The sequence below is a fragment of the Hyperolius riggenbachi genome, chromosome 6 (genome assembly GCF_040937935.1).
Source record: "Hyperolius riggenbachi isolate aHypRig1 chromosome 6, aHypRig1.pri, whole genome shotgun sequence".
NCBI classification, from domain to species: Eukaryota; Metazoa; Chordata; class Amphibia; order Anura; family Hyperoliidae; genus Hyperolius; species Hyperolius riggenbachi.
The window spans coordinates 330868625-330895446 of NC_090651.1; the positions used below are offsets into that span (position 1 = coordinate 330868625).

Consider the following 26822-nt stretch of genomic DNA (forward strand, 5'->3'; position numbering starts at 1 on the left):
TTTTTTTTTTTCCTTGTCTGCCAGCAGTGCAGATGATGACTCGCAGGCTCACGGTGTATCAAACAACATGAATGAAGTAAACAGTGAATATCAATAATTTCTTGATCTAGCTTATTTTTCCCCCAACTACTATCTACCAGCAACTTTCCTCATTAATGATAAAAATGGGGAAGCACAACCGGTCCCCTAGTAACCAGTCTCATCCCCTGTTTTTCAGTAAGAATCTGGTTGCTATGGATATATTTTGCAGTTCCTCCTTCATACATTCCACTAATGGTATATGTCAGCAGGGGCTTAACAATAGACCCTGCAAGGGATGCAGCCGCAGGGGGGCCCAGAAGCCACAGGAGGGCCTGTCCTGAGAGACTGACAACTAAGGGCACGGAGAGAAAAAAAACGTTCTGCTCTCTGCACAATTGTTCTAATGACTGCATCTGCTCAGCCACTGATAACGAATTATACAAAGTTTTGTTGACAAACATTTGTAGGCAGTCCCTATTCAGTGTGCAGGGGGAGGGGGCCCCATCCAATGTTTTGCAGGGGGCCCAGTGATTTCTAGTTACGCCCCTGTATGTCAGCCATTTTTATCTGTATTCATGTGAAAGCAGACTACCCCCTCAGCTCACTTGTGGACCTCATGTTTGAAAACTTAAACAGCAAGGAAGCTTTCAGCTGTCATTCTCACAGCCTACATTACTGAACGTTTGCGAGGGTTTTGATTAATTGCTACCGTATGTGCAACAGGCCTTTTTTTCCTTTAGTGCACACTTCATCTATCGTATCCTGTGTTTAGTGGACTAGAAAAGTGGCTCTTGGGATGAAGAAGTTGCTGAAACACGCGTTTTGGCCCCTATATATCCATATAGTTATATATTTATATATATATTTGTACATTTATATATAGTTTCTGTGCTCGGCCCTCTCCCCCACCAAGGCCTAGCTGAGAGGAGCAGCTGTTTTCTCTGGGGGAGTTTTGGAGAGGGTGGCTGGTTTGGGACGTTCTTCCTCTGTCTGGACTCTTGCGATGGAAGATCCAGGGCATGGTGGGCTGTAACCACACCCATCTGCCTCTGAGCTACAGTCACTCACATCTGTAATTTCCAAGTCTGAGTCAGATTCTGCTTCCTGCTTTCCTTCAGGCTGGTCCGCTCTGTCTCTTCTTGATGCTCCCGCTGCCCCCAGGTCTCCACCCCCTCTTAGGGGCAATGGGTGGGCAGTGAGGTTGCTGCACAGCCTCTGAGGTATGCCTGACAGGAGGCTGGCGGACCTGTCCATAGTGTCTCCGGGAAGGAGAGAGATGGGTGGAGGGAGCTGGGACAGGGAAGTGGGGTAGAACTGTGGGGGGTACAGGGAAGCGGGCAGCTTGGAGCCGCTGAGGGGGAAAGAGCTGGAGAGATAGGGGTTAAACCCCCATGTGTAATCGGGGAAGGGGGAGTTGCGGTTGTAAGGGGGCAATAGTGTTGGAGGCTTAGTGTAACCAGAACCTTGAAAACCGATCATAGGGAAAAAAACAACAAAAAGAGAAACAAATTAAAATCACTTTAATTAATTTAAACACCAATCACACATTAGCTTTATGTTATGTAAATTGTCAAGCTTAAAGGATACCCGAGGTGATGTGACATGATGAGATAGACATGTGTATGTACAGTGCCTAGCACACAAATAACTATGCTGTGTTCCTTTTTTTCTTTCTATGCCTGAAAGAGTGAAATATCAGGTATGTAAGAGGCTGACTCAGTCCTGACTCAGACAGGAAGTGACTACAGTGTGACCCTCACTGATAAGAAATTCCCCTTTTTACCTCTTTCTTGCTCTCAGAAGTCGTTTTCTGCTAGGAAAGTGTTTTATAGTTGGGATTTCTTATCAGTAAGGGTCACACTGTAGTCACTTCCTGTCTGAGCCACGACTGAGTCAGCCACTTACATACCTGATATTTCACTCTTTCAGGCATAGAAAGAAAAAAAGGAACACAGCATAGTTATTTGTGTGCTAGGCACTGTACATACACATGTCTATCTCATCATGTCACATGTCAGTTCAGGTATCCTTTAAAGCGTACTGGAGATTGTATGCAATATACCATAGGTAGTAAAATTATTTTTGCCTCTTTTATGCTCTTCTCTTAAGCACCCTTTTTTTTAATTTCTTTTTATTTTATTCCACATGAACACATAGAGAACCATGCTACGTTCCACTGTGCTCAAATACTATGAATACAACTTATCTTGAAACCCAAACATATGTTGCACAAAAGGCTGCCTCCCCAGTCTCTCTCCCCGCAGATCCTGACTAAACTTCTCCCCCAGAGCACCCAGATGCGGCCCCGCCTTCAGACTTTTGGTGGTTTTGTGGTGATAATTACAATTTAAACAGCAAAACTCTGGAGCCTTCTTACCTGTCTGTTGTGCTCCCTGTTTTTCAATCCCCGCTGTGTTTCCTTGTGACCTGCCAGCTTGCTACCCAAATACAGCAAAGTCCCCATTCTCCAGAACTCAGACATCCAGAAGTCTCAACTGACTGGCATGCCTGAGGGGATAACAGTGACTGTGCTTTGCCCGAAACTACTCACTGAGCCTCAAGCAATGTCTTGTAGCCTGTCTGTAGCTCCTAGCAGCTTTCCGGTGTACGTCACGGGTCAGGTGACAGCCTGGGAGCCGTACACTGAGGATGTCAGAAAGCAGCTAGAAGCCCTCTCCGATCTACAAGACGTCGCTGGAGGCTCGGTGAGTGTTTTATCCTGCTTGGTCGGGCTTTTTCAGCCGTTGCTCAATCAACCGGCAAGCACATGTATCCAGGCAGATACCGGGGACTTTGCTGTACATACATCTTTGCCGGGAATGGAGAAGAGGCACCAGCAGGGATGGGGAGGGAGCATGCTGGCTGGACAGGTAAGAACGTTCTGCAGCAGATTGAGGAGGGGGCCAACCTAATGCTTTCCGGGAGTGGGCGGAAGGGGAGGACCTGCTAGGGGGTGAGGAATAAAGGCCACCTAATGCTGCAATCTGAGGGGGCATCTAATACCCTTATTTGGAGGGTCAGTGAGCCTCATGTTAACTTTTGCACAGGGCCACATTTTATCTACAACCACCCGTCCCACTTTACTACCTACTAGTCTATGGGACTTCCTCATAATTTAGCCATGCTCATTTCGTAACCACACCCACTATTGTGACCACACCTAATTTTCTTACAGTGCTGCTGTGTACACTGCCATAACCATTGCACCATTTTTTGTTGTTGTTGTGACCCTCTTCACATTTACAACAGCAGCATCGACTTTCGGAACTACTGGCCATTTTGATATGCATTTTTTTTTCTGACGGCAGGGAAAGATCAGGAGGAGGAGAAAAGTTCAGCGGGTCATTTTGCAGGTTTAGGAGTTCCAACACGCATAAAGAGCAGATGTGGGCAACAATGAGGGAGTCTAATCTGCAAGGCTATATGTTTCTTTAAATCCCATTTGAAGACTATGGGATGCTGGGAAAGTACTACTTTGGATGAATACCATAGATGCATATTCACTGTTATAATGCGATATTTAACTTTAAAGTGGAACCAAACTCAGAACTTCCTCTGTGCTCTAAAAGATTAGCCACAACATGATCTTCATTACAAAAAAAAATAAATGAAGTTTTATTTGGTTTCACTTTTTCAGAAGGCACTCAAAGCCTCAATGTTTACTGTATGTGGAGAGCTGCCTTGGCAAAGCTCTCCTGCAGTCTATTCACAGCTACTGATAAGACCACTTAGACACAGTCTGCCTAAACAAGCACAGAACGCAGAAAAGTGAATTTCTTCAGCAAGCTACAGTATGTGTAGAATAAAGACTTTTAATTGTGTGTCGTGCAAGAGTATTTCAGAAGGCACTCAAAGCCTCAATGTTTACTGTATGTGGAGAGCTGCCTTGGCAAAGCTCTCCTGCAGTCTATTCACAGCTACTGATAAGACCACTTAGACACAGTCTGCCTAAACAAGCACGGAACGCAGAAAAGTGAATTTCTTCAGCAACTACAGTATGTGTAGAATAAAGACTTTTAATTGTGTGTCGTGCAAGAGTTCGGGTCCACTTTAATATCTCTACTGTTCTCACCTGAGCTCAAGAAAGGGAATGCAGCTTCCAGGCGCAGCTTTTCTGTGTCCGGAGCAGTAAGGGGGCGGTCCAGAAGGGGCGGCCGGGCCGCTGGAGAGAAGAGGGATTGCAAAGCCTGCAAAGAGACACCCAGCCTATTAGTAACAATCTCCATAATACAGGGAGGCTCTTACCAGTCAAGCAGGTCATTTGGACACTGGTGGCACTATGCATAGACTGCACTGTTAATTGTGGCAATAGCGGTGCCCAGAGGGTAATTTCAGCACTGCCTGCGGCCAATAAAAATATTTGGTAGGGATGACAATGCTTAGGAGAACTCATGGAGAAGCATGTGATCAGTTTTATCAGCTGATTGATTTGTAAGGCTCTGTGATGACTTCCTGGTTGAACACATGATCATGACCAGCATATCAGAACCTTACAAATCTATCAGCTGATCAAACTGATCACACGCTTCTTCCATGAGTTCTCCTAAGCATTGCCATCGCTAAATGATCTGGATGTTTTGTTTTGTTGTGTGATGTGATGTGTTGTTTTGCTTTGTTCCATGTATTTGTTTATGGTTGTTATTGTAAACTGCAATGATCATAGCAAGAATGTTGTTAAAATGGAAAAACTCAATGAAAATGTACCTATTGAAAGTGTTTTAAAATAGGAGGCCGGTGCTGGATAAATAGCGGAGGGAGTAGTTAGCAGTGAAGGTGGCACTGGTAGCAGGGTCTGTGGTGGGGGGAGGTTAGGGTTAGGCATCATGGGGGGGGGGGGGGGGGGAGTGAGGTTAGACATTAGGATTGACTAAATATTAGGTGTGAGGTTAGGCATAAGGATGGACTATACATTAGGGGGGAGGTTAGGGTTAGGCATAAGGATGGACTACAAATTAAGGGAGGGGGTGTTAGGGTTGGGCATAAGAAAGAAATTCATGTTAGTGGAAGGACTTTCCCCTCTCTTGCAAAACTTCCTTTTGTCCTTAACATGGGCAATGGTGCTTTGCAAGAGAGGGGTAGCCCTTCAATCTTCATCTACTTCTCAGGGCGATGAGATGACCACCCCACACATGTGGCGGTAAGTCCTATGTAAGGACCTATGGAGGAGTATGGGACCCGATTTAAGAATAAGCTGTCAGGCTCCACCTAAGTAAATGGGTAAATGAGTCTTTTTTTGACCCACTATTAGAACAAACAAAAAGTTTGTTGCTTCTGTTATTGACTGGTTTAGTATAAGGTGTAAATGCCAGGGCCTGTGTAATGGCAGGTACCTCAGGAGTGAAAAGGTCCTGAGTGTGGGTTCTGGGATGCCAGGTACCTCAGGAGTGAAAGGGTCCTGAGTGTGGGTTCTGGGATGCCAGGTACCTCAGGAGTTAAAGGGTCCTGAGCGTGGGTTCTGGGATGCCAGGTACCTCAGGAGTGAAAAGGTCCTGAGCGTGGGTTCTGGGATGCCAGGTACCTCAGGAGTGAAAAGGTCCTGAGCGTGGGTTACTGGATGCCAGGTACCTTAGGAGTGAAAGGGTCCTGAGCGTGGGTTACTGGGAAGTCACGTTCCTCAGGAGTGGAAGGGTAATGAGCGTGGGTTACTGGGAGGTCACTTTCCTCAGGAGTCAAAGGGTAATGAGCGTGGATTGCTGGGATGCCAAGTACCTCAGGAGTGGAAGGGTAATGAGTGTAGATTGCTGGGATGCCACGTACCTCAGAAGTGGAAGGGTAATGAATGTGGATTGCTGGGATGCCATGTACCTCAGGAGTGCAAGGGTCCTGAGCGTGGGTTGCTGGGAAGCCACGTACCTCAAAAGTGAAAGGGTCATGAGCGTGGGATGCTGGGATGCCTCAGGAGTGAGAGGGTAATGAGCGTGGGATCCTGGGAAGCCACGTACCTCACGAGTGAAAAGGTAATGTGTGGGTTGCTGGGATGTCACGTACCTCAGGAGTGAAAGGGTCATGAGCGTGGGTTCCTGGAAAGGGCCCCTGTCCAAGCAGCAGGGAGGAGTTGGCCATGTCCAGCAGAGGATAGTTGACTAATACAACTTTACTAAAGTTAAACTTGTAGGTGAAGCGCTTTCCTTTAGTCTTGTGCAGGATTCTCTTGTTGTAGTAATATCTACAGCAGGTGAAAAAATAAAAAGGAAGAACATTGGTTCAAGATATTAATCCATTAGCAGCTTCAATAGAAGTGCACTGCTTTTGGCCTCAGTTGGCAGAACTGGTTGTGCTGTAAATTCTTTGGAATGCTTTGATCTCTCCCTGCTAACAGATAATACAGAAACTGAAAGCAGAAGTCATCTATTATTGTCTCACACCGACCCCTAGTGACAAGTGGCCATAAACACACATTACAGCAGTACTAATTAGTAGCAAGTAAATGTAACAAACAAGAGATACAAAATGTGCTAAAATAAATTGGCCTGGAGCACTTGCAAGCCTCTAAATAAGTTGGCTGCTAAAGGGTTAACACGCAGTAAAAACAACTGGTTGCATGAAATTTGCGCCAAAAGAAACGTTCAGTGTATGTTAGAAAAATCATGAAGACATCAGAGGAGGAGTCTTTGAAGCATAATTTTCAGCCATTTCACAGATGGTATAATAACTGGGGGGGTTACTGTTAAAGGGGAACTTCAGCCTAAACAAACATACTGTCATTAAGTTACATTAGTTATGTTAATTAGAATAGATAGGTAATATAATCTCTTACCCACCCTGTTTTAAAAGAACAGGCAAATGTTTGTGATTCATGGGGGCTGCCATCTTTGTCATGGGGGCAGCCATCTTTTTGGTTGAAAGGAGGTGACAGGGAGCAGGAGACACACTTCCAACTGTCCTGTGTCCTGATCACCCCTCCCAGCTGCATGCGCTAGGCTTCAAATCTCAAATTCAAAAAACAAAACAAACAAAAAATTGCACCAAAACAGCAGAACAAGAACAACAACATCAGAAATCCCATCATGCTTTGCACAGCATCTGGCGAAAAATGCCCGGCAGTTTTCTTCTGTGCAGCTAAAAATGAGGCTTGTAAAAGAGAAACAAAGTTCTGATGCTGTGAAACTGTTAAAGAAACACCAAGCCTTTTCAGTGCTGCTGAGTCGATTTTTAGTCTGGAGGTTCACTTTAATGTTAGGGAAAGTGTCAATGTTAGTGTTAGGCATAGAGGAGGGGTACATCTTATGTTTAGGGATCTCCAGGTGAAGGTTTGAGTTAGGGTCAGAATGTAGGTTAGGGTTAGGCAGAAGTTTTATGCAGTGCCACAAAAATGGTCCAAAAACTGCCCCAAATCGGCTTGAAAACCATGGCCCATATGCAATTAACTTTATCACCTGTGTTCTCTCCTAAGAGATAATTTTCATCTTCTCTTTAAAGTGAGTGTCCAAGGAAATAAAAAAAAAAAAAGATCCACTTACCTTCGGGTTCCTCCAGCCCGTGGCAGCCGTCCTGTGCCCTCGCCGCAGCTCGGGAGGCTCCCGGTCTTCTCTGCTGGCGCAGCAAACCTCGCCAGGTCTGGTTCCAGGTCGGCTTCTTCTGCGCTCCACGTGGTCTCTCCGACGTCAATCAGGACGGTACTGCGCAGGCGCAGTAGTTCTGCGTCTGCCCAGTACCGTCCTGATGACGTCTGAGAGACGTGACCCGCGCGGTGGAGCGCAAGCTGCGCCAGGCGAGAAGACCGGGAGCCTCCCGAGCTGCGTCGAGGGCACAGGACGGCTGCCACGGGCTGGAGGAAGCCGAAGGTAAGTGGATTTTTTTTTTCTTTATAGTGTCCTTGGATGTTTCCTGTAAACTAACTTTTCAGCATTTTACGATTGAAAAACTACCCAAAAATTGGTGGAAAAGTACTACAAAATTTATTTTGAGTATTGTCTTGATTGCTGGTGGCTTAAAAGGCATTTTATGACCTGGTGTGAAAATATCACCTAGCCTAGGACAAAACTCAGGAGAAAAAGTGAATTGCATATGGGCCAATACCTCTATGTACAGGTAATCTCCCCGACTTACCAACACCCAACCTACGAATCACCCGCTGGTACTTACAGAGGATTGATTTTAGAAAATTCAAATAAAAAATGTATTTTAAACTGGTAAAATGGCATTTTGCTGACGACACAGATGGACAGAGGGTGACACAGGGGGGAGCAATGAAGGCACGGGGGAACAAACGGTGACAGAGGGGGACACTGAAGGCACAGGGGTACATAGAGCAGGTATAGGGGACAGAGATAGCACAGTGTTTTGAATTATGGATAGATTAAAGTTATGAATAAACCTAGAAGTCCCTATCTCGTTTGTTAACCAGGGAATGCCGGTATTAATTTTCTTATGTTTCTTTTTTAACTGGCTAGCATAAAAAAATGTTTTAATGTTTATATCCAGAGTTCTCCTTTAAAGCATTAACACACATTGATAACTTTACCTGCTCTATGATATCACTGAGCCTACATACCTAAAATATTAAAATATACATGTACAGTTATTATTTCAAATGTTTTACACCAGTTCTATCTAATCAGGAAATGAAATCCACTGCTAAGCAGTAGTAAAGTAACACAGCATGATGACAATACTAGATTATGTTTCATGTAAAGGTAATCTGAAGCGCTGTCATTAAATCACCGTGTCTAACCCTGCGTCCTCGCCTATATGAGGGGAGAGCGTGAATAAATGTATATACACACCCACCCCTCCCCTGCCTCTCCAGAGAGGCTCCGCTGCATTGGCAGGGCAAACATATCACCCAAGTGTTAGGCAAGAGAAGATTTTTGAAATTAAATGTCAAAAGTGATTTTTCGGCCAAGGGATGAGAGTCCCCCTCCCTGTATCAGCCGGTCTCCGCAGGGAGCTGCCGGGGTGAAGCATGTGTATGAACACTGCAGGCTGGCTGCGTGGAGCTGTACTAGGAAGCAAGATTGCTTATTTTATGTATGGATTGGGATGTACAGCTGCAAAACCATTCCTGCTACTGCCCTATTCTCTTCCTCTGCTCTGCTGAGACGTATATGAAGGCTGACGTATATATTTCCTGTAATACAATGCAAATTGCCTGGCTGTCCCGCGTATCCTCCGCCTTTAATACTTCCTGAACAAGCATGCAGATCAGATGTTTGACTCAAGTCTGACTGGATTATCCACATGCTTGTTTCAGGTGGGTGATCCAGACACTACCGCACCCCAAGAGATCAGCAGCATGCCAGGCAACTGACATAGTTTAAAAGGAAATAAATATGGCCATATCCCTTTCATCTCAATTAGCCTTTAGGCCCCTTTTACACTTGCCTTGCGAGTGTACGTTGCGTTACCAATGTGGGTATCACACCAGCAATGCAAGGCAATGGGGCCTAGCACGCTTAACGTGCCGCGCTGCGCTGGAAGTTCCCAATTGGCCGCCGAGCCACCGCAAAGTCAACAATGCGTAACCATTGGACTTCCGTGGCAACATGGCAGTGGAAGTCATGTAAGGCAATGGCCAGCGCAAAGATTTTAAATATGTTGGCAGCGGCAGTGCTGGGGGGGGGGGGGTGTGATGACGGGACTACGACATGGAAACCCGGGAATCCCAATGATGTACTTCCTGTCTAGCAGGGCGCACCATTCCTAAAGTTGACAACCTAACATGTGATGCGCAATTAGCACGACCCATGTTACTTAGGTAATGCAAGCAGAGCCGGGACAAGGTCCTCCAGCACCCAAGGCTGAGACACCAAAGTGCGCCCCTCCATCCCTGCCTCCCCAGCCGTCACACACTGATTGCTATTAGACTAAGAGGCGCCACAGAGCCCACAACCTCCCCAACACCTTAATATCTAGTTATCTGGCTTGCAGTCACTGCCATGTATCCCCTTTTCTTATTTATTTCTGCTTCAAACACAATTAGGAATGACAGCTGAATGAATTCTGCGCCCCCTCCTACACTGCGCCCTGAGGCTGGAGCCTCTCCAGCCTATGCCTCGGCCCGGCCCTGAATGCAAGCATTGTTAGGTTAACATGCATTATGTACTCACATTACTCTAATGGTGCCCATACACCGTACAATAAAAACATTACATTTTCCCCAGTTATTCGACCAAAACGATCGATTCGAATGAAAGTTGAAAACAACTATTTTCTCGATCAGGAAAAATGAACGATTATCCCGTTTTGTTTTTTTTCAATAAAAATCTGATCGGACATTTCGAAAAATCTTTATATTCCATCTAACAGAATAATCAAAGGAAATGATCTCATTACAGCCATCGCTTTGCCTAGGCAATGCAGGCCACACTAATTGTGCAATGCGTACTAGGTTGTGAGCTTGAGTAACAGTGCACACAGAAGCTGTACTGGACTTTAGTGAGTGTGGCCCATAGAGTGTAGAGCGCCAACTACTGGAGCCCCTGGATTGGTGCTTATGCCCCTCCCTGGTGCGCTTCTTCACTTCTGCTGATTGACACCACTACACACCAATAAACAACACAAGCGATTAATCAAGCTGTCTGCCCGTCAATAATTAGCCTTGTGGATCTGATTGGCTCTCAGTGCTGTGCCAAGTTCTCGTTCAGCCCCTGCCAATGCCAGCACTCGTACAGCAACAGAAGAATGAAATGTTGCATTTTAGATCCTTTCTCAAGTAAGCTCTAAAAAAAATATTGCCCTGTTCAACTCTCTAGTAAGGCCACATCTGGAATATGGAATTCAGTTCTGGGCACCACATTACAGGAAAGATATTGCAGCTTTAGAACAGGTGCAGAGACGAGCAACAAAACTGATACGAGGGATGGAAGGTCTCACTTACCAAGAAAGGTTAGATAAACTGGGTTTATTTAGTATGAAGAATAGGCGCCTTAGAGGAGATCTTATTAACATGTATAAATACATCAGAGGGCAATATAAGGATGAGTTTTTTTTTCCCTAGGCTTTTACAAAAGACTATACATATATACTATACTCTACAGTACACTATATTACAAGGACCTTCTGCACACTTCCTAGTCCAGGGGTAGGGAACCTTGGCTCTCCAGCTGTTAAGGAACTACAAGTCCCACAATGCATTGCAGGAGTCTTACAGCCACAGTCATGATTAATAAAGGCAAATGCATGCTGGGATTTGTAGTTTTATCACAGCTGGAGAGCCAAGGTTCCCTACCCCTGTCCTAGTCCATCTCTCTTCATAGGGGATTCTCAGCATGGTTTTTATTCTTTATAAAGATATTCCCTAAAAAGGATTTAAACAATGATGCTGGCCAGCTTCCCTGCTCGCTACACAGTTTATTGGCAGTTGGACAGAGCAACTGCCATTCATTAAGTGCTTTTGAAAATAAATAAATCCTTGAGAATCCCCCATGAAGAGATGGACTAGTCCAAAACCTGTCGCTTCTGTCAGACCTCTATTACCTACTGTAACTGACAGCAACATAGGAGAAAAGTAATTTATGGCTCATTTTACTCTGGGAAAAAAACATACTTATTTGTTTATGTTTGCACATATTTTACAATTTTTCACCATGGTGCCCCTTTAAGTTTTCCAGGGCCGGATGTCACTGAAGAACTTGTGAGATCCTGAAAACCTGGCATGGGCCGAATAAGTGGCCAAAGTTGGTAAAACTACACCTGAGTTATGTCAGACCAGGGGAGTTATTCAGGTAGGATTTGTCAATGGATAGAGACAGACAGGTATCCTCGAGTCAGCAGAGTGCGCTGTGACAGCCAGGTGTCTCTCTGGTATGCAGCCGCACAGCACCGCAGGGGTGAGAGGCTGCTGCAGAGACATACACTGGGCTCTCTGCCAATCAGCATGCTCTGCCTTATGGAGACCGGAGAGGGGAGGAGGGGCTGGAAGTGTCCTGCTGGCAGAGTTCGCAGGGATGCCTAACAACTGTCAGCCTAAGGGATCATGATCAGGGTGAACCAAGAGCCAACTGTGTCTGTATGTAGCATGAACTCAGGGCAAAATGTATAAAAACAAGCAAGAAAAATTGTACTCCTGAATAAAGTAACGGTAAATGGAGATATTGTTATACCACTGCACAATTGTTATGTGTTTCGGTGCAGAGGTTATTGAAAAAATAAATATGGCCACACTTCCTGTGAGGGAATGTCCACACTTCCTGTGAATTCACTCCTTCCACTGTCACACTATGGTCAACAGAACTACAAACTGACATTACTCATCAGCCTGGTAGGGCCTGAGGCCACTGACGCCGATATATCCACTTTTCAGTTACACATCAATGTTACAGATGCTGAAAAGCGGATACAACTGCGTTAGTAGGCTCAGGCCTGTACTGTGTTGTCAGCCGGGTACTGGTAGAAAAAGTCACCGCTAGGGATCATGGTAGGTGTAGTCCTGTGTCCAAAGGGGGTGACAGCAAAAGAAACTCCTATCAACTCTGGTACTGGAATAGTTAAATATGACTAAAATGAAATGTTATCAGTATATTTTAGGCCTTCTGATAGTTTTATTTATAAAAAAATCTGAAAGCGTTGAGATTAGGAATGAGAGCTTTCCTAGGAAATCATCTTTAAAGTAAACCTGGGGCAGTAGAGACAATGTATACATACCTGTGGCTTCCTTCAGCCCCCCCCCGGCCTGATCGCTCCCTCGATGTCCTCCGCCACCTCTCCGTTCATCCGTAAGGCACATAAGGCAGTGCCACTCAGACTTGCTCTAACTTATTCGCAGAGGCGTAACAATGGGGGCTGCAGTCCCTGCACCCGCGGGTGGTTCCTGCCCGCCGCTACTGCCAATGATGCTGAGGGGAGAGCCCAAGGTGAGGGATGGGTAAGTGGCCCCCACCTCCCCGCCGAGGTAGGTGGCCATGCTTTCCCCTCATGCTGCGACTCCTCCTGCCCTTCAAAACGGATCTAAGCGGGGGAGGGGGGCATCCAACTTTTTGCAGGGGGCGCGTGATTTCTAGTTACGCCCCTGCTTATTTGTGTTTATATGGACTTAAATTCCTCCATTGGACCTCTTTAACGTAACAGCAGTGTATTTAGCTGTTTGGCTGGAGCTGCCCTTTAAATCCTGCTCCACATCCTCTCTTAGGCCTGGTACTATGCGACAAGGAGCCACTAAGCGGGCAGTTAATGATGCATTAATTCTGTTTAAACGAGTAGAAGCTAATCCATAATTGTGTGTTAATCTGCTTCTCTGGTTTCTTTTCCGTGTCAATATCTCCCCTTGTATCTCTCCCAGGGGCTGCCTGGCAGCTTTTTGACTACAGGACAAGCTAGCCAAGATATTGACGCCTTTGCGACTCTGTTACTGTGATAGTCCCATTAGATCTGTCACTTACAAGGCTACACCATCTACGGAACACCCGGATCACAGTTATCAGAGCGTCTGGGATGAAACGGCTAGGTTTGGCCTACTGCATCCAATCACATTTCCAACTTTCACTCTCCAACTGTCACTTTCCATAGTAACTGTCAGTTGTATTGACTCCTATAGGGCAATATGGCAAGTTATTGTGTCAGACAATAACAAAACAAGGCTATTTGTAGTTTCTCTAATTTCAACCTAAATTACTATTGGTTATTGCCAATAATAAATCACCATTTTGTTTTTAAACTGTAAAGTGGTCTGAAACTCTGACATAACGTTCAATAAAAATGTGTTTTTATATTTTTGTATTACTCATACAGTTATCGTATTTGATTTTGTGCACAAGTAATATTGTTTGTCTACAAATTACAAGTTTCCAAAGTGTAGGTTATCTTGCCCTGAAAGCTGCAATTGCAATTTATTCCAGCTGCTTTTTATTATATATTAAAAGCTTCTAGTGAGCTGTTCTGAACTGTGTGTATGCTTGAAGCACAGAGAGCTTCTCAGAGAATGTTTTCAGTTGTTTACACACAAATGTATCAATATTGGAGTGTTAACAAAGATACTGCTATCTCCAGTCTGGAGATCTGAAGCTGAATAGCCTTTCTATAGCAGGACAAAGTCCTGTGTTTAACTGATTGAATGATGTTCTGCTACAATTTTTTTCTGTGATAGTAGTAAAGCTACTATCCTCCCTCCTCACTCACTGTCAAACTCCTCACACAGCACAACCTTGCTCTCCTCATGCCTCCCTACTCTGACTACATGCTGTTAGTGTAAACACAGTATAAAAATGCTGCTCCTGTAATCTTTGCGCCTGATGCAAATGTTTCACCTTGATTCATGAGAGAACCGGCCCTGATTATTTTGGCAGATGGACTAGGCAACTCCTGTTCAGAAAGTGCTTTAAAAAAATAAAGAAACCCCTGAGATTCCCCCATGAGGAGATGGACTAGTTGAAAATCTGTCCGTTCTATCACATTTTAACAATCTATTGCAAGTGACAGTAACATACTACATAAATACATTTATAGTGAGTTTTACTTTGGAACAAATGTACATTTCATACGTATGCATACACATGCATTTTAAATGTTACCATTTTTCACTACAGTGGTCCTTAAAGTTTACGGAAATAATTAAAACAATTAGGGCCGGTTCACACTTGAGCGGATGCAGAACGGAAACAGTAAGTACATCTGCAAGGCAGATGCGTTCCGTCCATTTGGCATCTGCATGCAACAATTTACCCGTCCGTTCCGCGTCTGACTGTCCGCTCTTGCTTTGATCACGTCAGCCCTTTACCATCACCATTCATTGAATTGAACTGACATCCATTCAGCCCGGAGGCCAGCAGAAGCATAGGGCTCTCTATAGGCTGCATCACCAATTTTCCTAGCAACAGGGAGAATTTTCATTGGTCCAACATGAACCAATGAGAATTCTCCCTGTTACTGAGGATTCCCATTGGTCTTTTGCAGCCCAATGGAGATCCCCATGCTAATACCGGCCATCGGGCTGTGGAGGGACCGAGAAACGGATCGCATGAGTATTGCGTCGCTGAGGCAATCGAAACGGGTATCTGCGTCGACTAGCCTAGTGAGAGCGGACAGTGTCCATTCTCATAGGCTTTCATTGGATACATTTTCCTGTCCGGTTGGGACTCTGGGTTCCGTCTCTCGCTCCGCAGCAAGCAGTTCTGTGTTTTTTAAAGCGAAACTAAAGCGAAAAAAAAATATGATACAATAATTTGTATCTGTAGTACAGCTAAGATATAAAACATTAGGAGCAGAGACATGAGTCTAATATTGTTTCCAGTACAGGAAGAGTTAAGAAACTCCAGTTGTTATCTATGCAAAAGACTTTCAAAGTCGCAGAGAGCTCTGTCTTCTGAAGCGTGTTATCTCAACTCAGTCAGTCATTGTATTTTCTTTTTCTCTGCAGAGAAGGGATTCAAAAGTTCAGTAGGCTGCTCTGTAAAATCATTTAGAATGCTGAGTAGTGTGTAAACTGCAAATATTACAGAATGATGCAATGTTTAAAAAAAAAAGCTATATAACTGAAAATAAAAATATAAGAATATTTTCTTTGCTACTAATGTTCTAGTAATTTTCCGTACTACACAACCAATTCATTCTATCATAATTTTTTTTTTTTCGCTTCAGTGTCTCTTTAACAAGTGAAAGCGGATCCTATTTTTAACATAGGATCTGTTTCCTGCGTCTAAGCGGAGGTTAAAAAACGCCCCTATTACCTCTTTTACAAACAAGTTATGACAAGACAAATAACGTTTATATCACGCTTTTCTCCTGACGGACTCAAAGTGCCAGAGCTGCAGCCACTAGGACGCGCTCTATAGGCAGTAGCAGTGTTAGGGAGACTTGCCTAAGGTCTCCTACTAAATAGGTGCTAGCTTACTGAACAGGCAGAGGCAAGATTCAAACCCTGGTCTCCTGTGTCAGAGGCAGAGCCTTTAACCATTACACCATGACATATTCTCTCAATGAAAAAAAATTCCACACATAATTCTTGCTTGTCCTGCTGTGTGTGTCATAGTTCCTGTCCAGCAGGGAGTACGTCGCGCGGCGCTATGCATATGACCCTGACGGCACACTCTGCTGCCATATGAATGCCGCTTTGTGTGGTGTGACGCGAGGGGGGCAGAGAATCGCACCACAAACACACTGGCCAGGTGTAAAGCTGGCCTCAAACTCTCAGTGCAACTTGAGTACCTATTTTTTCCCTGCATGAATCTGTACGCTTTCACAACTATCCTTGCCCAGTACCTGAGTGCCCGGCTCAGCTTGTCGTAGTTCATGTGCGGCTTGCATTTGCGGATGCCCCACAGCCGGGCCACCTCGTCGGGGTCCTTAATGACGAACTCGCCGTAGTCCCCCTGCCAGGCAATGACATCGTGGTACTCCTCCTTCTGCAGCAGCTCCAGGATGAAGTGCCAGAGCTGGATCTGTCTGGAGCCCGGGCTGGACTCCGGCTTGTAGGCCCAGTCAGGAAAGGCAAACCCTGGAAAGAAAGGAATGCTGAATGGTGCAATGCTACCAGAAATTTTACTTTTCCATTCCATAAAAATAATGAAAAAAACACAAATCCATGCTGCTCTTTACATGGATATGGCCCGTCATAGGTAGCTACAGGGCATACATGTGAAATTGGCGCTGGTAGACTTGGGTACAGGATACAGCCGGTGTATGGCTGATCCTGCTGCTGCACAAGTCCCGGCCGTGTTAATTACTATTCCCCCTCCAGGCCGCCATGGATGGTGGAGAATGATATAATTTGGCTTCCAGCTATTGCTGAAGGCCGAATTATTGTGTTTTAAAAGCAACTTCAGCTCTGTCTTCTGACAGCGCCGGCGTTACTCACTGAGCACCGCTATAGCCGTAATTACAGTCTATGGTGGCGCCAAATTTTCTTGCGCTGAAAAGAACTGCTCCGGCTACAGAGGCCTTAGTATTAGGTAGCCAGAAGTACCATCAATATTAAGTAGCTAGAGGTGCCCCTGACTGACAGAAGACTGACTTGTCAGTGGAATGCTGAGAGCTCGGTGAGTAACCTCTCATCACACTCTCATCTCATCAGGACTGTATATGGAAGGAGGGAGGGAGGCACTCGGGGAGGGGATTGAGCCGTCTTTCCATCATCAGGCGCCTGTAGGCACATGCCTACATTGCCTTATGGTATATTCGGCCCATTTACAACAATTAAAAATAAAAATCAGGGTTTGCCATAAGTAGAATATTGGTAAATTACGGTACCTATTTTCTGCTATGGGTAATTACAGTAGTAAAATATCAGTAAATTTTATTAATATTTTACAATGGCCTATCCTTAACTTACCCTCCCAGCCAATGCCTAACACTAACCTCTCCCGCTAGCTGGAATCCCGGCTAATATATGTGCCGAGTCACCGCTAATAGCCACGGGCAAAGTTTTGGCGCTCCAGTAGGCACTCATGATAATAGCCACAATTTTCAGATATAACTGGAAATCTGTGCACCTAGGGGTCCCGCTATTGGTAGCTGCAGCATGTGGCTCCGCCTCCCGCTATTTTATCGAGTGCCTCCAGTGCCCCAACATGTGTGCATATGGCAGTGTCCAAACTTCCCCAGAGGCCTCTAGTGCCCAAACTACCTGCTTGGGCCTTGTTTGCTTTTCAAGCAATGTTAGCTGGAGTATCCTTTCCAGCAGAGCCTTGTACACCTGCAAAATAATTATCAACCAAGGTGGTCAGTTGAAATCATCTGCCGAGAATCAAGTGTGTACAGTGGCCCCAATGTAGTGCAGAGAAATCTTCAGTGCCATCATTTTGGCAGGGATTTCATCCTGAGCACATGGAGGCTGTGTGTACTGATCCCCATAGAAAAGGCACAGTTAGGAAAGGTGGCTGGTGACAGATACAAAACAAAGCAATAACCATTAACTTAATTTCAATTGGCCCAACTCCGGTCACCTTTCTTGTGCAACTGGTGCCCCTCCCACTCCACGTGTAGACTCCTCCTTCAAGTGTATCAACCATGTATTACAGCCCCTTTGATTCATGAACCTCCCTTGAGCATCAGTTTCCCATTTTCATGTGTTGCTCCCATTTTCAGCCTCCTCTTTTATATGTAGCAACCCCTATTTTATGTTCAGGAGCCCATTTGGGTTACAGCCACCCAAGGCCCGGGCCTTTGTGGCCTTTCCAGAAATCCAGCCCTGCAGATATCTGCATATCAGGAGGAGTGGCAGTGCATCGTGAGCAAACATCGACGTGATGTATCAAATACTGTAGATGTTCTGCAGAGTGACTCCCAATGATTTTCAAATTACTGTGAAAGTCCAGATGTATCTCCTCATTAATCCCTCCCACTCCCCCCATGCTCAACTCCATGACTAGTAATGGTCATCTCCAGGAGAACTCTTGGAGAAGCATGTGATCAGTTTAGTCAGGTGATATATATGTATGTCTCTGATTGGCTAGTCATGATCATGTCCTAAAGCAGGATGTGATCCCAGCAAATCAGAGCTTTGCAAACCTATCAGCTGTTCAAACAAATCACATGCTTCTCTGTGAATTCTAGACATTACCACCACTATCCCTGACCAATACTAATCTATTTAACTTTTGGGGTGGTGCCTTTCAAAGAGGGAGTCGACCCTTTTCCAAGCATCACCCATCCCCTCCACTAAATGTGAACCTTTGTTGTAGTGTTAAGATCTAATGCTGGGCATACACGGGTCGACCTGGCGGCTCAGTTAGCCGCCGGATCGACTCCCGCCATGTCCCCGCTCATTCCCGCCGCCATCCGGATCGATTCCCGCTCGTCCCCGTGGCTTCCTTATCTTCCGCTCGACTCCCCACTATTGTCCGCGAGTGGGGAATCAATCCGGCGGGTCATCAGACCTGTCGGAAATGATCAGCTGGGAGCATCAGCGGCTCGATACACGGTACAGAAACGTACCGTGTATCCCCAGCATAAGAGATCTTCTCCCCCTCCATTGCCCAGAAGGAGGTCTGGGTAATCCAATGAGCTATCTAATCACTCATTTAATAATGAGGTTGACCAAATAGCAAGCCCCTTAGGTAAATAAGTATAATAGATCTCGGTTGACCCATTACCTGTAACATTTGTGTAAAATAATAGTCAAGAAACCAGATCGGTGTCCCAATTCTATTTATACTTAATGTTGATAGAAGTCTTTGGGGTTTTTCTTAATGACCCATTGATCTGCTGCATGTGTGTTGCCAGAAATCTTCCATGTTGCTAGAAGTCTTCTGCTACATTTCTTGAAGAATTTTGTCATGTTGACTTTAGCCAGCATTTCCAGGAGTGTTGTCAACTTGCTGGTAATCTTCTTCTACGTTGATTGAAGAGATGGGGTCTCCAGTATCAGTTCTTTGTGCTGCTCTGCTCAGCAGTTGTAATCCCACCACCATGCAGCCACTAAAATAATTAAAATGCATCGCCTTTCCATATCATCCCACCACATCTCTGAATATAGGCATGGCTGGTGGGATTACATAAATTGAGCAGAAGATCTTGAAAAGGACATGAACTGGACACAGCATCTTTACAATCAACATATAAGACTACAAAGAAAACTGACAATAATCATTGAGATACCAGCGTCCAAATTCTTTAAACACAGGAGGAGAATTTTAGCAAACTGAAGAAGACTTCTAGCAACCCTGAAGACCACTTCTAGTAATATGCAGGTAACAGATCTGGATGGGAGTTCCAGAGAAGGACCTTGAAGTTTTGTATCAACGTTAAGAAAATATATTTCCAAATGCCATTTACTGACTACCATTTTAAACAATAGATACATGGTCTGCTATGTATTTATCTAACTGGAGCCAGTTAACTGTGCTTTCCCATGCCAACCAGAACTGTGCTATCCCATGCCAACCAGAACTGTGTTATTCCATGCCAACCAGAACTATGCTATACCATGCCAAGCAGAATTGTGCTATCCCTTGCCAACCTGAACTCTGGTACCCCGAGCTAACCAGAGCTGCGCTATCCCACGCCAACCAGAACTGGGCTATCCCATGCCAACCAGAACTGCACTATTCCATGCTAACCAGAACTGTGCTATCCCACGCCAACCAGAACTGTGCTATTCCACGCCAACCAGAACTGTGCTTTCCCTCCCATGCCAACCAGAACTGTGCTATCCCATGTCAACCAGCCCTGTGCTATTTCATGCCAACCACACCTGTGCTATACCATGCCAATCAGAACTGTGCTATACGTTTCCAACCAGAACTCTGTTACCCCAAGCCAACTAGAACTGTGCTATCCCACCTCAACCAAAACTGTGCTATCCCATGCCAACCAGAACCGCACTATTCCATGCCAACCAGAACTGTGCTATACCTTGCCAATCAGAACTGTGCTCTCCCATGCCAACCAGGACTGTGGTCTCCCATGCCAACCAGAACTGTGCTATCCCATATCAACCAGCCCTGTGCTATTTCATGCCAACCACACCTGTGCTATACCATGCCAATCAGAACTGTGCTTTACCTTTCCAACCAGAACTCTGTTACCCCAAGCCAACTAGAACTGTGCTATCCCACCTCAACCAAAACTGTGCTATCCCATGCCAATCAGAACCGCACTATTCCATGCCAACCACAACTGTGCTATACCATGCCAATCAGAACTGTGCTCTTCCATGCCAACCAGGACTGTGCTCTCCCATGCCAACCAGAACTGTGCTATCCCATGCCAACTAGAACTGTGCTATCACAGGGCACACAGAAATGTGCTATCACATGCCAACCAGAACTGCATTTTCCCATGCCAACCAGAACCAAGCGATTCCATGCTAACCAGAACTTTGGTACCCCAAGCCAACCAGAACTGTGCTATCCCATACCAACCAGAACTTTGGTACCCCAAGCCAACCAGAACTGTGCTATCCCATGCCAACCAGAACTGTGCTATCCCATGCCAACCAGAACTGTGGTATCCCACGCCAACCAGAACTGTGGTATCCCACGCCAACCAGAACTGTGGTATCCCATGCCAACCAGAACTGTGGTATCCCACACCAACCAGAACTGTGCTATCCCACACAAACCAGAACTGTGGTATCCCACACCAACCAGAACTGTGCTATCCCATGACAACCAGAACTGTGCTATCTCATTCCAACAAGAACTGTGCTATCCTATGCCAACCGGAACTGTAGTACCCCATGCTAACCAAAACTGCTATCCCACACCAACCAGAACTGTGCTATCCCACGCCAACCAGAACTGTGCTGTTCCACGCCAACCAGAACTGTGCTATCCCACGCCAACCAGAACTGTGCTGTTCCACGCCAACCAGAACTGTGCTATCCCTCCCATGCCAACAAGAACTGTGCTATCCCATGGCAACCAGAACTGTGCTATCCCACGCCAACCAGAACTGTGCTATCCCACGCCAACCAGAACTGCGCTATCCCATGCCAACCAGAACTGTGCTGTTCCACGTCAACCAGAACTGTGCTTTCCCTCTCATGCCAACAAGAACTGTGCTATTCCATGTCAACCAGAACTGTGCTATCCCACGCCAACCAGAACTGTGCTATCCCACACCAAACAACCAGAACTGCGCTATCCCATGCCACCAATAGTTTTCAAACAGATGAGATGACTGTGTGAGTGTCTAATGTGTGAGTGTGTATGTGTGTTTAGTATGTGTATCTGTTATGTGAGTGTCAGATGTGTGTGTGTGAGAGAGAGAGAGAGAGAGAGATAGAAAGAGTGTGTGTGTTTCTGGTGTGTGTATTTTTTTTTTTTTTTTTTTGCAGTTCCTTTTACAAAGCAATGAATACAAATTATTTTAGAAATAATTTCACGCATAGTAACAGTTTCAAAATCAGAATTAATGTTATTCCTATTTAAAACACTCTTTAAATAAATATCTTACACATAGCTGAACTGATTGCTAATATCAAGAATTTATATTTTTATTTCTTTCATTATTTTTGTATCATTATTCTGTATTTATTATTACACGTCCCTGCTTATTCTTTCTGTTTTTGGATTTTCTGAAATTCAAAGTAACAAAATCACGAAATTTTTATTTTATCTTATCATTATTTATTTGTATCGATTTTTATTTGATTTTCTCCTATTTTGCGGCTGCCGTGTCCTTCCTTCTACAGCAATGCTTTCACCTCCTGTCCCCAATATAATTTAGTTTTCCATCTCCCCCTTTTCTCTAATTTTCCCATCTCTCGGCACATCCATTTCATCTGATACCGATGACCCCTCCGGATTGCCTGTTTATTCAATTTCCAGCGCTGTGCTGCCCGTCTCTCCTGCGCTCCTCATCGCCTCTCTCCATTACATCGCAGGGTAACCCGACTCCTCCAGCGCCGGCTGCCGCAGCAGTGCCCACAGCCGACGCACTGCCCGTCCATCCCGACGCTACGTCTACATGACACGTGTTACCAGCAGGAGAGCAGGACGGTCGACCTCAGCAGCAATTATACTTTATTATCTTTTATACGATATAATTCGAGAGGAATTAATATCGTGAAATACTGAAAACAGTTTACCAAGGCTATAAAATATGCAATTATTCAGCCAAAAATAAGAAAGATATGATTAAATTACTGGTGTAACTTAAAAATATTTCTAGCTTTAAAAATATCACATAGTGGAATTAAAAGTATAAAGTATAATTGATATAGATATATATATATAGATAGATAGATAGATAGATAGATAGATAGATAGATAGATAGATAGATAGATAGATAGATTTATTTGTTTTTTCAATGTTTTCATTTTTTTTCAGTGCAGAACATTAAAAGTCATACCAAGACGATAGCTTACTTACTGCACGCCCCTTATTCCCATTCACATCTTCCCCTAGGAGATCATTTTTCATCTTCTGTTTAAGATAACTTTTCGGCACTCGTATCATTGAAAAAGGTACCAAAATATAGGTTAAATGTGCTATAAAAATTATTTTAAGTATTTTCTTGCTTGTTGGTGGTTTTAAAAAGCATTTTATTGACAAAGTGTAAATATTTCACCAAGGAGAAAACTCGAGAGAAAAAGGTTTATAGCATATGCAGCGTGTACAGGACTATTGAGTGAGATATATCGGCTATTGCAACGGTACAGGGCATACATTATTCACTGGTACAAATTACTGACTGCTGAAAAGTTTATGAACTTTATTAGACCGAAGTGATGAGATATTCTCTGACTGTGACGTGAATGAAAGGATATGGGGGTGGGGTGATACAGATTTGTAAAGGGGGATTGCAGCAATGCTTATGTATGGGATGAGCAGCTGATACTACTGAGGGAGACCTAGTTGTGGTCGTACCACACCAGGAAGCGGAAGGTTGCCAAAGTTCCTCCTAGTGAAGTTTTTGGACTGGCCACAGTCACTCCTAAGAACTTCGCTCATTTCTCAGTCACACTCTCTTCTCTGTCTGCCAGGTGGCCTTTCTGTCCATAAATCATTTTCCCAATTGGCATTTCCTTTCCTCCGTCCTAAAAAAATGCTCTGCATCGATCTTTCTTCGCTGGCCCGTTCTTAACTTTGGAGAACTGTTCTCCTGTTTCTTCTCCCCTTCTGTCTTTCCTGCATTACCTGTGTGACTTTCATGTCCTCTGCTGTGGATCCCGAGTCTACCATCCTCTCGTCTACTGACCTCTCTACACCCCCCCCCCCCCTGTGTCACGCTTGACCTCTGTATCTCCATCTCTGACCACCTGCGTCATCTTTCCTGCCGACCTTTCCCACCCATCTTCATTTCTGCCGACTACTTTTGTCTTATATCCTTGTCATTTACTGCTTTCCTAAGGACGTATGTATTCTGCCTCTGTTCTCTCCCTTACTCACCCTAATCACTGTCCTGGTACTTACAGCCCCTGAGTGCCCTGTACTGGTACCCACTGCCCCTGAGTGCCCTGCACTGGTACCCACTGCCCCTAAGTGCCCTGTACTGGTACCCACTGCCCCTGAGTGCCCTGCACTGGTACCCACTGCCCCTGAGTGCCTTGTACTGGTACCCACTGCCCCTGAGTGCCCTGTACTGGTACCCACTGCCCCTGAGTGCCCTGTACTGGTACCCACTGCCCCTGAGTGCCCTGTACTGGTACCCACTGCCCCTGAGTGCCCTGTACTGGTACCCACTGCCCCTGAGTGCCCTGTCCTGGTACCCAGAGCCCCTGAATGCGCTATCCTAGTGCCCAGAACCCCTGATTGACCATTCCTGGTACCCACTGCCCCTGAGTGCGCTGTCCTAGTGCCCAGAACCCCTGATTGACCATTCCTGGTACCCACTGCCCCTGAGTGCGCTGTCCTAGTGCCCAGAACCCCTGAGTGCCCTGTCCTGGTACCCAGAACCCCTGAATGCGCTGTCCTAGTGCTCAGAACCCCTGAGTGCCCTGTCCTGGTACCCAGAACCCCTGAATGCGTTGTCCTAGTGCTCAGAACCCCTCAGTGACCTGTCCTGGTAACCAGAGCTCCTGAGTGACCTGTCCTGGTACCCACAGCCCCTGAGTAATCTGTCAGCTCCAGAGTGCGCTGTCCCGGTGCCCACAGCCCCTGAGTTCGCTGCCCTGATACCCACAGCTCCTGAGTGTTCCGTCCTGATGTTCACAGCTCTGAAGTGCATTGTCCTGGTAGCCACAGCTCACGAGTGCGCTGTACTGTTCCCACAGATCCCTCCTTGTACCACAGCCCTGTACTCTATGCACAGTGCACTCAGGAGCTGTGGGTATCAGAAGGGCACCTTCTCTCCATCATTCTCTTGTTAAGTGCATCTCATTTACTCCTTCTGACCTCATATTTATGCTCTACACAACTTACTTCTTTTCCTCAATCGCCCCATCCCTTTCTGCTCTGCATTTAACCTCTTTTCACTCTCCAGATTCTCTATCTGCCCTTTATATCCACTACCAACAACTTCCTTTCAATCTTCAACACAATCTCTCTCCCCCCCCCCCCCCAACCCCCCCCCCCCCCCCCCCCCAACCTAATCTTCTTCCACCTTCCAGTTAACACCATCTTCCTGCCTCCTACTGACCCTCCTCCCTGCCTTCTGCTGCCCTCACCTTCTGATTTCACCTCCCTTCTCCTGATGAACTCATCTCCTTCCTTCTACTGACCTCCTCTTCTTCCTCCCTTCTGCTGACCTCTCTCTTCTGGTTCCTCTTTTTCTATAGTCCCTCCTCCCTCCCGACACTCCTCCTTTTGAAGTTAACTACTGACCCATCTCCAATCTTCAAGCAAAGTGTCTTTGCTAAATCTTTTTGACTTAAACTCATAGCTACTACTTTTTTATTTGTAACCCGCTGATTTATCCACGTTTTGCTTTTTTAAAACCTTCTCGCACTTGGTTTGAAGCTAATTCTGTCATTGCTCTTTATAAAAAAGTAGAGTATACTTAAAAACTGCAGCAAGCATAGGCTGCAAGAAAAGTAGGAATAAGACCAGTAAAAGTAGGAAGCAGAGCAGTAAAAGTAGGAAGCAGTGCGTTAAAAGTAGGAAGCAGAGCAGTAAAAGTAGGAAGCAGAGCAGTAAAAGTAGGAAGCAGAGCAGTAAAAGTAGGAAGCAGTGCGTTAAAAGTAGGAAGCAGAGCAGTAAAAGTAGGAAGCAGAGCAGTAAAAGTAGGAAGCAGAGCAGTAAAAGTAGGAAGCAGAGCAGTAAAAGTAGGAAGCAGTGCGTTAAAAGTAGGAAGCAGAGCAGTAAAAGTAGGAAGCAGAGCAGTAAAAGTAGGAAGCAGAGCAGTAAAAAAAAGTAGGAAGCAGAGCAGAAAAAGTAGGAAGCAGAGCAGTAAATTCGCTGAATGTGTGAGGGACTTTTAGTCACCCAGGTTGTTGTTAAAGGAACACAAAGTTCACGCTGTCTTAGATGATGTTAACACTAGTTATAGACCAGGTAACACAAATACACACAAACACTGAACACAACACAAGGTGCATAGGAGAAGGGAGAGAAACCAAGTGGCTGGAGTTACCTGGAGTCCAGAGAGCCGGCATAGAGGGAGTCAGGAGGATGTCAGATACACAGCTACAGTCCATGCTTGTCTCTGCAGAGCGGGTAGGAACAAGAAGAAAGGGGAAGACGTACCGACGATACGCCGGAGCAGCAGGATGATGAAGATAAGAGCCAGGTGGGAAGAGGAGAATGTCAGGCAGAGAAGGAGGAGAAGTTTGAATGAGGAAGGTGAGATAAAGTGGGAGGGAAAGCGTGAGGCAGACACCGAGGTATGAAGAATGAAGTTATTATGGGGAGAGGAAAGATCAGGGAGAATCCAGTACATGGAGAAGATGGGGTCGGGGTAATAGGATTGCGGGAGTGGATGATACAGATAGAGTCAGCGAGGGACCGACCACAGAGAAGAGAAGGAACAGGTGACCAGGAGGAGGCAACAGGAGAGTTCCAGGGGAGCAGGGAGGGTGAGGGTGTCATAGGTGAGGGAGTGTAGGGGGTGTCCACAGGTGAAACACGGGGAGCAGCGACATGGTTAGGAGATACATATACAGGAAGGTAGTGCCCGAGGATGAAGGGCAGAGAGGTGACACAGGCACAGGGGTGAGGAGGTGACACAGGCACAGGGGTGAGGAGGTGACACAGGCACAGGGGTGAGGAGGTGACACAGGCACAGGGGTGAGGAGGTGACACAGGCACAGGGGTGAGGAGGTGACACAGGAACAGGGGTGAGGAGGTGACACAGGCACAGGGGTGAGGAGGTGACACAGGAACAGGGGTGAGGAGGTGACACAGGCACAGGGGTGAGGAGGTGACACAGGCACAGGGGTGAGGAGGTGACACAGGTACAGGAGTGAGGAGATGACAGAAACACAGGGGTGAGGAGGTGACACGGGAGTGAGGAGATGCCAGAGACACGGGGTGAGGAAGTGATACAGGAGAAAGAATGTGACAGAGACACAGGGGTGAGGAGGTGACACAGGAGAGGGAAGGTG

At 45.7% G+C, this 26822-nt stretch overlaps 1 protein-coding gene across 1 annotated transcript in view; it reads right to left on the bottom strand.

The window, feature by feature from the left end:
• Positions 1-841: 841 nt before the first annotated feature.
• The window catches only part of ERFL (ETS repressor factor like), a 342909-nt gene continuing 316928 nt past the window's right edge, over positions 842-26822 (bottom strand). Inside the window, exons 3-7 of the mRNA XM_068241447.1 lie at positions 25853-25924; positions 16156-16390; positions 6010-6187; positions 4094-4208; positions 842-1484 (exon numbers count right to left, since the gene is read on the bottom strand). Coding sequence (XP_068097548.1) covers positions 937-1484; positions 4094-4208; positions 6010-6187; positions 16156-16390; positions 25853-25916 — 1140 coding nt within the window. The 5' untranslated portion in view covers positions 25917-25924 and the 3' untranslated portion in view covers positions 842-936. The remainder of the gene's footprint in view (positions 1485-4093; positions 4209-6009; positions 6188-16155; positions 16391-25852; positions 25925-26822) is intronic.